The sequence below is a fragment of the Morchella sextelata genome, assembly GCF_020137385.1.
Source record: "Morchella sextelata strain SCLS chromosome Unknown scls_3, whole genome shotgun sequence".
NCBI lineage: Eukaryota > Fungi > Ascomycota > Pezizomycetes > Pezizales > Morchellaceae > Morchella > Morchella sextelata.
The window spans coordinates 930,742-942,837 of record NW_025408618.1 but is presented as its reverse complement, the minus strand read 5'-3'; the positions used below and the strand labels follow the sequence as shown (position 1 = coordinate 942,837).

Here is a 12,096-nt window from a genome sequence, read left to right as displayed (position 1 = left end):
ACGGGGGTTGGTTCTGCGCGTGGGTGAGGCCAGAGGTTTTTAAAGAAAAGGGTGAGCGGGATGCGGGCCAGCTTATATACTACACCGCCAAGTCTTAGCCTTGTGCCGCAGATGTGACTCACACACGCTAAACGCCTCCAGCCCTCCCCTTTCGGCGCATGAAGGGGAGGTGAGTCGCAGACTTTTCACAACCAGGCTGCAACAACAACGATTATCCACCACCTAAAACAGCCGGTCCGAAGCAACTTTTTGCTTTCAACCAACAAAAGGAATCTAAAATACACTGGCACTGTACAGCCCCATCTAGACGGCGATGCAGAACAAAAAAAAAAAGACAGAAAAAAATAAGAAGAAAAAAAAGTACATAGGCGTTAATAAAATAATTAACCCCGTTAGATACCCCCGCTCTCATCTCGTAATTTATCTCACCCTCACCCTCTCCGGTTCTGCCCACACATCCAGACACACATCACCAACAGAAGCTTCCAGCCCAAGCTGGAAGGTAAAAGAGCCTCCATAGAATTATGTTGACGGTCGCTGTGATTTCTTGTTGGTTGATGGTTGTTATTGTGATTGTCGCGAGTGACCCCCCTGCTCAACTGGGAGGAGCCTCCCTGTTTTTTTCCGCCGCCCCGCCCCTTTCTTTCTCCGTGTGCCGTTGACGCGTCGCTTTGTCCCCTTCATTCGCCCCCCTTAGAATTTGCCCCCAACCCAACCCAAGGACACACCGGCGGAAAAAAAAATTCGCTTCACCTGCTGCTGTTGCTCCGTTGTCAGTCTCGTCCACCCATTCCGTGTCGGCCTGTCCACCCTGATATTATTAGTGCCCCAACTGTCTGCTGTCCACCATATGCTTTGCTTGTTAATAATAGTCAGTCAGAAGATAACTTGGTCCGGTCAGTCTTCTAATCCTCTCGTACTTAACGAGAGAGGATTAAAAAAATACACGAGAGAGTGTAAGAGAAAGAAAGAAATGAGGGTACTCTGAAAAACAAACGGCCTCTAAAAGGCACTTGTAAGTTGCGACTGGGAGGAGAAGTGGGGAGGCAAGGAAACAGAAAAAATCAAGGGAAAGCGGGACTCGAGTCGGGAGAAAAGAGGAGAGAGAGAGGCGCTGCAAATCTGACGGGGGCTCCTTGAAACCGCAATCAAACGCCCACTTCTTGGCTCCACAGCTGACACGGACAACGCCGCTTAACCTATTTTCAGCAACTGCTTGTGTTGTGAACCCCCCAAACTCCCAGGATCGCCGCTTGCAGCTTTCACCGACCCTTGCGGCGATGTAACTAGCAAAAATGTCAACTGGCAAAATTGCTTGTAAGCAAATGCCAACTTACAGCAAAAGTCTGCGGCAAAAATGCTGGTTGCGGCTCCTGTTTTGCTGGTTGTCCTAATGTCAGTAATGATGACACGGCTAAAGAAAATTGGAATTCTGATTTCGGGGGGGTCCGCTTGTTTTTAGATGATTGGAAACGCAAGGAGGAAGACCAACGATGCCGTGTGAAGCGGATCAGCAATAGAACTCTGTTTTCGACAAAGACTGGGAATGTTTGTGCTCTTCCTCCTTGCGTTCCCAGCCATCTAAAAACAACCGAAAACCCGAAATCAGAATCAGTGGTATTGTGGTGGTGGTGGTTGGTACGGGTCCCAGCCTTTGTTTTGCTGCAGCCAACAGCATGTCAGTCCAATCAGTTGAGAGACTCGTATCACGTGCCGAAGCGGTCGCTCGTCCACTCTCATACTGGACTATCTGCTCATGACTCTCAAGAAGAGAGTCATGATACGATAGGTACTCGGAGTCGAGTCAATCTAATGACACACTCACAATAGTTGCGAATCGGCCATGGGAGTGGGGTTTCTGAAGAAGTGATGTCGCTTGGGAATCAAAAGCAAAATAATGGTCGTTGCGGGAAGTGGCGAAGGTTTTACGAAGGAAGAAAGGAAGGGCGAGTTCTCTCAGTCACCTCGAGTAATTATATCTTGGCAGAGCCGAGTGAGTGTGCGCTCACGCACAACAAGGCACGCAACGGTATCTCGGCATTCAATTATTTGGATAAAGAAACATCACAGCAAAAAAACATTGCAAACAGAACGTACAGAACGCCGTCGCTTGAAAATTATCATACCCCGCAACTATCTTCATCTAACACCTACACTAACATATCCTTACTGTCCTTCTGATCTACTGAGAAAGCTTTCCTCTCCAGCAACGCAATATCGACGAGCCCGGTGATCTATATTGGTTGCAAATGTGATGAATCTATCATACGTGCACCATACTGATATGTTCCCCTCGCTAGAAAAAGAAAAAAGCAAGCAAATTATTAAATCAATGTGTTGCCTTTTCCGCTACGTCGTCCTCCTCGAAGCTATGAATCTTCCTTACTGTCAGTACCTCGCTTATAATCTAAAGCTACAAGAAGCTCACCTTATTCGCGAATTCGATCCATTCGTCGATTCCTCTGACAACACTATCATTACTTTTATCAGGAATAGCATCGTGACCCCAAATCGTAATCTCGTCGAATGTGCACAACCCCTTGAAGATATTCACATCCAATTCCTCTTCAAAGATCGGTGGTGTTGAACTTTGGTCTTCGGACTGTAACCTCTCCTCTGTAGCTTCGAGAATGTGGCCTGTTCATGAAACGTCAGTAGGTATCTTTGTAGTTCGAAAAGTATCGGTAATACCCTCGTAGCCTTCAGGCACCGGAAAAGATTTCCCAGCCAACTTCCTCCCTCGGAAAGATGCCGATTTTGGTTCTGTACAAACAGTAAGGAATCAGCACAGAGGACAGAGACATAGGAGGCCTCTCCAAGAACAATATTACCATCTTCCCCAGATCCCTCAGTCACAACCCAATGTTTCTCTGTGGCGTCCGTAGGACCTGTATATTTGATCTGGCACGGCAATAAGTTGCATTTCGCTGGCTTTGAGGACGTCTTAATTGATAGCATTTTTAATGTGAGAAGGCAGTTGTACCTACATGAGTCTAGGTTCTCACGCGCGATAGAGGATTCTTCCCGCGCTTTAGGTTTATCGCGAAATCTTGGCGTGCGCATGACGTCCCCACCATTTAAGGCAACCTTCGAGAAACGACCTCTGAATTCTGGCCCGAAGCTAAGAAGGGGTATCTTGCCGTATCTGGTTGGCGGTGCCGCATGTTTGTTTCGACGTCAATTGATGTTCAAAGAGATCGACGGAGGGATCTAGGAGATCAATTTCAGGAACCAGATTCAAGTTTAAGATCTACACTTTTATGCTGTCAATTCGAGCTTCAATTTACGGTGGTGACTCTCGTCTGGCACTGGGTGAGTTGTTTACAGTTACAATATGGTTATGCCCACTTTGTTAAAACAAGCACTCGCATTAATTCGACTCAGACTCAATCCAGGAGATTTGTTTAGAAGCTCACGCCTTGCAATTATCTATCTCTATCTGTACAAACAATTATACAATCCGCGCCTAAAGTTTGGGAATGAGACTAAATCTGAATACGTGGCATCTACAACCTTCCGTCACCCATTATCACTCATATCAGAAACAGAGTGAAAGTTACTATTTCCAAACTAAACGCATTGAACCTTATAATAGTTAACATCGAATATCTCCCGGCCCAGAGATTCCTATCCCTGTCAATAAAAACTCCCAAAATTGATCTATGTATGTTGGGGTTGGGTACGTACCAATACTAAGTGGCCAGTTTCAGTTCTTCATTATTCACCGCAAACACCGACCAACGATACAACGGCAGTATTCTCTATAACATTGCATGATTGGTCCTACATCCTTATCGGTCTTATATATAAAATGGCGAACCTATAGCATGTGTACTTTGAATTCAGACACACACACACCTCGGAAACTCGATAGACGGAATTCAACCTCAAAATACTGTTTAAGACATCAATATGCAGCGTTTAAAGCTAGGATTATTAGGGACTATCAATAGAGAGGTTTCGCAGCGTCCGACAACGGGATTTTCGCATAGTTAGGGTGCATAAAGTCACGCATATGGCTTCGTATGCGCAAGTAGGTCAATTTTTTCGTTGTCGGATACCAAGCATCAGTACATCATAAGCGGATGTATCAGCTTAAGGACTGCATCAGACAATGCAAGTTCGCGCATACCTACACCTACAAGAATTCCCAGAGTAGAGTAGTCAGTTCACTCTAGGCATACTTGGCGCATTGTCGGATGCTAGAGAGCACTTCAAGGAGCGAAACCTAACTTTTATTCTCTGCTTGTTTATTTATTTTGCGTATAGGTTCTGTAGCTTGTAGGCGCACCTCTTATCTGAAAACTCGCTGCGAAACCTCTCTAATGGTTGTGCTATAATTTGCATTAGATTCAGGCGTCCTATCTGGATGCAAAATTTAAAACCTGTGCATACATGCAGGTACCCTAAAGCTTAGTATGCAGAAGTCACCCACCATTATTTCTTACTGGGTGAAAGATATCAAGGAAATACATGTAATTCTATTACTTATAAAGCTCTTGGAACTTTTACGAAAAGCTAATGATGAATTCTATCACACACACCTACTGCTTGCACAAGCCAAACCCCGCACAGAGATCGGCTTCAGATAGAAGGTCAAGGAGATACTTACCACCCTTCTCATCTCTCTTCCAGAACAGGCACCTTAAGGAGCCAAATAGTCCTCAGGGTAATCTACATGTAGCTAGACGCCTCCCAATATATACTGCCTCCGATATTAATCAGCAGCAAGGGAATCTAACTCCCCCATCATGCCAGCCTAGATCGGTACCGGGCATAAAGGGCCGCCCCCAGCGCATGTTACGCATTAAGACCAATATATCTGGGTTATACATAGCTATTGATATAAAAAGATGGGCTGTTATCGTATGAGTTTTCAGTATCGACGAGACTATTAATGAAAATGCTATACAGCTTCACAGTCTATCACTCGGATGGGAACAAGCAGCACCACAAAAAACCTCGATATTAATATTATAATTATTACAGTGAATAATGGGGAAATACCATGTTACTATTTTCGGTGCCAGCATAATTTAGATTGCATGAAAGTTTATAAACGAAGCAATGCCTTAAAAAAGGTGCTTACCAATGAGATGACCCCGGTGGGAAACCGAGTGCATATACATGACCCAGAGCCCCATCTTCCGATATCGGTACATGCAGTGGGGGGAAGGGGGTGCGGACGGTGGTTGAGTACTCTGGGCACTCTATCATTTCCGTCCATATCTCGGTCAACAAACCGGTTCGGAACTACCGGAACAACTTGGGGGCAGACCCTTGCGGAAGGGAACAACTATCACCCCTCACTCCAGTAACAGCAGCAGCGCAGCAGCCAGGCAGCGTCTTCATCCAAACACCCCACCACCACCACCAGCCTCGGGGGATTTCCACGAATTACCGAAGATATTCCGGGTCTAACCTCTGCCTTGGCCAGTGGTGCTCATGCTGCAGAACACATGACGGGCGGCGGGTGTTTTATCAAACGGCAAGTTCCAAGCGTGCGGTGGTGATTCGTTGCCCATCGCAATCTTTTTGGTCGGTTTCATTATCTTTGCATGTACCTGTGTACGAGTAGGGCATGTAGAGTAGTAGGCCTGCCTACATCCTACATGTATGACTCTGATATAACTCTACCAGAACGGGTCTCGAGTAGAGTGGATAGAGTAGAGTAGAGTACCTTAACCACCCTACATATATGCGTGCTGAGATAGAGCATTGATGCACACGTGTAAATCAAGCGGTTGACAGGGGGTATATTACAGCATGAGTGTTGTAGACTACGTAACTTGTGGGTAGTCTCTATACTTTTTCAATGTGTTGTTGTAGGTAATCAATCCAGCACGTCCTATCAATTCGATGGAAATTCACCCCGAACAGACAGCCTCGTTACCAAGAATCAAGAAAGCTGGTTGCTCCACGGTTCTGTCTGTCGCTTCGTATCAGAATCATAAAAAATAAAAATACACAAAAAAAGGAACGAAGGAACGGTGGGTTTCCCAGTGCATCGGGAACCCGCCTCCCTTCTCCCCACAATCCTAGCTCGAAGCACATGCTTTTCCAAGGGAGGTTCAACGCCAGGCTGGAAACATGCATGATTAGGCTTTTTCAAGGCTAGGCTGAAGGGGGGTGAGGTTATTTGACTGGGTATTTTCACGTGTCAGTCAAACGAATATTCCGGTCAGTCAGGAGGAAAGAAGGGATGGGATGGGATGTGATAGGATAGGAGAGGCATAGGATAAGGAACAGTCGGGTAGACAATTCAGACAGCAAACGTGGATTCGAGCGTCGGATACGGAGAAAGAAGTAGTAGGGTGGAATTGAATTGGGAAGGAATTATCCCAGCGGAAGAGGTGCTGCTCGGAGGAAAGAGGGGAGAATCATGGGGGATGATGATGTAGTTGGAGGTAGAGTAGGTGATGGAGGTGGCCATGGTGGTGGTGCAATTGAGGTGGGCTGTTTCCCATATCTCTACTACATACGTAACTTGCAGTGCTTGCGATTTCTGATATAATGAAATCAAAGCTCCTCCTCCTTCTTCAATTCAGATAATCCAGACCATTTCACCGTCCATCACCAACTACCGTCGTTTCTGTGGGTGCGATTCTCCGATTCTCCCTCGATCCTCGTCACTTTGTGCCCCCACCGACACGCACACCCATTACCTCCTCACAACGTTCTCTCTGCCCATTCAAACATCAGTTCGGAGACCTTGTTTGCAGCAGCAGCAGCAGCAGCAGCAGCAGCAGCAGCTACTCCAACAGCCTTCACTTCCCCCTTCTGCCTCTTAATAATCCCCACACTCGCTGTACCCCGTATTATATTACTGCCTGGTCGTTGTTGCCCGGTACATAATCCTTTTTTGCAGCAAGGACACACACACCCCATAGTGACGATTATATAACATCATATATAAAACCTCCTTTCTCTCGTGAACCTAGAATCTCGTTGTTCGAATTTATATTCACCATCCTTAATGGAACCGGAAATCCGGTCCCGCAGTGGCCTTCAACGAAAGGCCTTACTTATCAATGGTAAAATACAATCCCTCCCCCCCCCCCCCCCATGTCTTTCCTAAATATACGATGACATCGTCAAAAAACCCACCCCTTACAAACACACTAACTCACGAGTTTCCTCCACTTAGAAATCCTCACCGAGCCCTCACTCTACAAAGTCCTGGGCGTCACCAGCCGAGCCACCGAATCAGAGCTCCGCCGCCACTACCTCGACCGCAGCAAGATCGTGCACCCCGACAAGCTGCCCGCGCATCCCGACAGCACGGAAGCCTTCCAGCGGCTCTCGCATGCATACGAGATCCTGCGGAAGCCCAGCCTGCGGGCCCACTACGACCGCGAATCAAAGAGCTGGAATGGCGAGCACCGGGAGTTCTACCCCGGCGAGACGTCATTCATCTCGGGCGACCAGACGTTCAGGGGCGCCGTGGTCAGCATACTCAACGAGTTCCTCAATGGCGATTTCGGGCTGGTGAGGAAGCTACTGGAGGCGCTGAACAAGCAGTACCCAAGCCTTGTGAATGAGGAGGTTATTGGTTAGTTACTCCCCCCCTTTACCACCCTCCCTTTCTCTATCCCGCCCTGTTTCACCTTGTCCTCCCACACAACCCACCCACACACCCTAAACATACAGACGCATGTCTTATCAAAACGGCGGGCGAATTGAGAATCTAACGTGCGGTGGGTGACAGTTGCCATTGAGCGTGCGTTTGGCCGCATCCGCGAGTTGATCCTCACAACCCGCACCTACGCCCTCCTTATCTCCATCGAGCTGGGGCGGATCCACCGCGTGCAGAAGAAGCTGCTCTCGCTCGGGTACTTTGATGTCATCGGGCGCGTGCGGCTCACCATGCAGCTCGTGCGCGTGACGTTGGCGGTGCCGGTGCGGGTTGACCGCGCGCTGCAGCGCAAGGAGGAGCGGGAGTGGCGGGCGAAGCAGGCGGGGTGGACGGCGGTGGGCGTCAAGGAGCATGGCAATAATAGCGCCTATTTGCTGAACGAGAAGGTTAGCAGGGTGCTGGCGTTTATTGCGGGGGATAAGATGGAGGATGAGGAGGAGGACCGCGACTGGATGGGTAGGTTTTGGGGGGAGCCTGCAAGGGCGGCTTGAGATATTGGCTGCTTGCTCCCAGATCTGGATGTTGCCGGCTCCGGGCTTTTTTGTGTGTGAACGGGGTATTTCCCTGTTCACGATAGCTTTTTTTTTTTCATCTTGTTTATTGTTGGTTTAGCTTGTGTTATTTTTTTTTTGAAGCCTCTATTTGGTTATAGGTGGCATATATTGACTGTGGCATATTGGTAGGTTTGGAATGTTTTTGTTTCTTGTTCTGTTGGGGTTGGGCGTCATTTCACAACCAAAATTTGTGGTATATAGATTGGGTTTTTGCGAAGGGTTTTTTTTTCTTTCTTTCTAGGGGCTTGGATTATGATTTTATGATTTTCTTGTTTTCTTCATATTCTTGCGGGGGAAGGAAGAGCGGGCGAATACTTAAAGTTAGTTGCAAAGAGATGATACGGAACGCTGGCCGAGTGATAACCTGTGCAGCAGCAGCGGCAGGTCCTCTATATATTCATCGCGGTGGGAATTCGTTTACTGCTACTTCTTGACTAAATACTCATGTTTTACTCTCCCTCCACCTCCACCCTAAAAGCCATTGAAAGAAAAAAAAAAATTGCGTGCTCAGAAAAGTGGGTGAGAAGTGACACTGATATGTGATATCTCTCACAAACCCATTTTTTTCCCCCCCATATCAAAACAAGTATTTTGTAGCGATTGGCCCATCGCTCCGGGGCCCATGTAGGGAATCGAGATGGATCTCTGCGAGCATTGCACTTCCAGGAAGGTCGACATGTAAAGCAAAGCAAAGCAAAAAAAAAAAAAAAAAAAAAAAAACGCCCTGGTCCCCCAACCCTCTTGACATGTCTTGGCAACAAACAAAAACTGGGGTAATGGCGTCGGCGCCGGGGCGATATGGATACGGGGTGTTTCGATTATCAATTGCTATGCAGCCCGACCTACATAGTCTATTTCCGTGGAATGGATCGACTGTCTTGCTGTTTGCATATATCTTTTTAAATTTTGTTATTGCCGAAAAACAAATACCAGGGTAGCAGTCGACGTCGGCCCTCGGAGCTGTGGTGGGATAAGAAGATTGGGGTGGGTCGGCTCGGGGTTAGGATGTGTGCGGTGAGGTGAGGTGCGGTGAGGTGAGGTGAGGGATGTTCCGTCATGGGGTGTCACTCGCTGGCTGGGCTGGGCGGGGCTGGGCGGGACTGGGCTGGAGGGAGGGAGGGAGGGAGGGAGGGAGGGGGGGAGGGAGGGGCGACCCGGCTCTCTGGCGCTGACGTGACAGGGACGCTGGGTGCCATCACATGTGGATTAACATTAACGGGCTCGTTTGCTTATTTATGTATTTATGTACGTGCGTGCGTGCGTGGAGGGTGAGGTGGCTAATAGATAGTTATTAATACTGAGTGCAAATCTGTGTCTGTTTACTCTGTCGCTTGCTAATCTTGGACGCTGCTCATGCTCATGCTCATGCTCATGCAACCAAACCCTGAGTTTCTTACGTCTCTCGCTTCGATATCTGTAGGCTATAGGTGCGTTTATCAGAGGCCTTGCGTTTGTCTCATTGAGATAAACCTATCCGGGAGGACTTGCTACTGCGGTAGTCACGCCGATTAGCTACCGCGTGGGTAAGCCGGTGCCTAATCTATCATTACCCCACAACCCGCTAATTCCTCTCCTCCAGACATAGCCAGTATCGTTCACACCGAATCACTCGGCGCAGCCTTAGCCAGCTGATCGATATCGACACAACCAAGTTGCCGACCACACAATATAATAGAAGCGGTGTAGTTCGATATCGACACCCTCCAACCTCCCGAGGAGAAGCGATTATAAACACAACTGCACGGCACCTGTGAATGCTTTTTTATACATATAGACCACAGATAAAGGGAGATTTCAACATCCTCGGATAGCTTGGATTGGGGGGTTGTTTTCCGGCCGTATTACTAAGTAACCGGCGTGGTGCAGATTCACTATTTATGCAAAGACCGCGTAAGCAAAATTAAAATCATTCGGTGTTTGCAATATCATGCCGAGTTGGGGACGGTGAGTAAGCCAACCGGCCCTCGTGAGCTCTCGCTCGTTCGAGTGCTGGATCATGTTCTGCCTTGTGGATAAGCGATGTAGTAACTAATGGGCAGTTATCCCTTACGCTGTAATAATACTTGGGACATGGTAACATCAGGCGAGCCTCGCACGAAAGCCACAGAATTGAGACATGATGCTTGGCAAAGTTGGCAGCTCTAACAGCATAAGGGATAGATAGCTAACTGAAGCTTTAAAAGACTGTAACTAGGCATTACTGCGCCCAATCAATGGGTTAACAACAGCAGCTAAACAATAACTACTACGCCCAGTACAGGTCGTTTGTCTGCACAAACTGGATACTTGCATCTACATAAGTACTTTACATACGGTTTACCTTCACTGCACGGCTGTAGGGTTAGCCAATAGATTCTAGTTAGCTGTCTAGCTATAATCCCTGTTATTGTTATCTATCACGGGATTTGAGCCTCAGCTCCGTTGGACAAGCCCGCAACCATATTCCAACAGCACCTCAACCCATCCAAGCCCGCCCAGCTCAGCTCTAAAGATGCAAACGACCTTTGTCCCCTTCAAACAGCCCTCCCACCGCCCCCACTCCCACTCCCGCCCCCGCTCCCCCGACTCAGACTCCGAAACCCCCGACTGGCGCCTTCAAAAACCCTTCGGCGCCGGCCTGAAGCGCAAACGCCTCGTCAAGTTCGTCCCCGCCACCGACACCTCCCTCTCCTCCACCACCACAACCACCCCCGCACCCAAATCCACCAAAACCGGCGCCGAGGTCTCAAACCTCTACCTCTCCCTCGTCGGGCTCTCCACGCCCCGCCCCGGCCCCGCCCCGCCGCCAGAGACCTGCCCGGACTGCGCCCTCCCAATCACCGACGCGGCCACGCACGCCACGTCAACCGCGCACCTCGCGGCCCTCCCGCACGCGCACCCGCCGCACCCGTATGACCGCTCGAGCAAGGGTCTCAAGGTGCTGATGGAGTCCGGGTGGGACCCGGACGCGCGCGTGGGGCTGGGGAAGGAGGGGGAGGGGATGCGGTACCCGCTGAAGACGGTGCCGAAGGATGACAAGTTTGGTGTGGGGGTCAAGAAGCGGAAGGGCGGTGCGGTGGCGGCGGGGGCGGGGGTTGTGAAGAAGAGGGAGGGGGTGAAGGAGGCGAGGAGGAGGGAGGAGGTGGGGAAGAGGGTGAGGGGCAGGTTGATGGGGGAGTTGGGGGGTGGGGTGGATGTGCAGGAGGTTTTGAATAGGAGGATGGAGTAGAGATGGTTGTAATGGGTGGTTTTTTTTTTCTGCTTTCTTCTTTTTGCTTTGGAGTTTTTAGCTGTGTTTTTCTGTTCTTTTTGTAGGATACGTAGAGATGTAGAGCTTTATTTATAATTAGTAAACTGGGAGAAGGATACAGGGCTATTAACTCCCGTAATAATGGGTAGTTTGATACAGTCTATCTGTAAAAGAGATTTAGCAGAAAGAGAGATACCAACATAGAATTAGTTGCCTTGTAGTTTCTTATATTCCGGTGCTGGCTGACGAAAAGAAATAGCTGGTTTAGTTGTGTTTGCAGTAATTTAGCCTTGGCGTCACAAAGTCAATTCTACATACCGTTGGCTTCAAACCGCTGACCGCCACCAGGCAGGATCCGTGTCACCAGGTGAGCAAGTGTACTGACAATTGGAGTTATGGGGAACTTCATCTGCGTCACAAACTATCACTCGGAAGCTACACCGTAACAATCGTGGACCATCAAGACAAAGTGCCGGGCAAAGAAAGCATCATTCACATAATATATATCTACAAATACACCATAAATAGTGTGTGTTTCTCGTCTATACGAAGGAAGGAATCTCTTTTTCGAAAGAATAACACTCTGTTCGGAAAGATATATCAACAGAAGCTACTTAATGTCAAACCCCAAGGAACAATTTTTTCTTAGTCTCTCCCTTGCCAGTTAGGATTCTGAA

General features: G+C 48.5%; 3 protein-coding genes across 3 annotated transcripts; 2 read left to right on the top strand and 1 right to left on the bottom strand.

Annotated features, from left to right (window-relative positions):
- Nucleotides 1–2,329: 2,329 nt before the first annotated feature.
- H6S33_009075 (uncharacterized protein) lies at nt 2,330–2,958 on the bottom strand (the record flags this gene model as incomplete). Its single annotated transcript, XM_044840430.1, has 4 exons — nt 2,330–2,377; nt 2,429–2,637; nt 2,692–2,763; nt 2,832–2,958. The coding sequence occupies 4 exons, from the start codon at nt 2,956–2,958 to the stop codon at nt 2,330–2,332; spliced, it is 456 nt and encodes a 151-aa protein (XP_044697890.1).
- A 4,018-nt stretch (nt 2,959–6,976) lies between these two features.
- Nucleotides 6,977–8,127, top strand: H6S33_009074 (uncharacterized protein; the record flags this gene model as incomplete). The annotated part of the gene is made up of 3 exons (XM_044840429.1): nt 6,977–7,034; nt 7,148–7,552; nt 7,709–8,127. 3 exons carry the CDS (start codon nt 6,977–6,979, stop codon nt 8,125–8,127), a joined length of 882 nt encoding a protein of 293 aa, XP_044697889.1.
- Nucleotides 8,128–10,681: 2,554 nt separating this feature from the next.
- On the top strand, nt 10,682–11,398 carry H6S33_009073 (uncharacterized protein; the record flags this gene model as incomplete). Its single annotated transcript, XM_044840428.1, has 1 exon — nt 10,682–11,398. The coding sequence occupies one exon, from the start codon at nt 10,682–10,684 to the stop codon at nt 11,396–11,398; it is 717 nt and encodes a 238-aa protein (XP_044697888.1).
- Between the last annotated feature and the right edge of the window lie 698 nt (nt 11,399–12,096).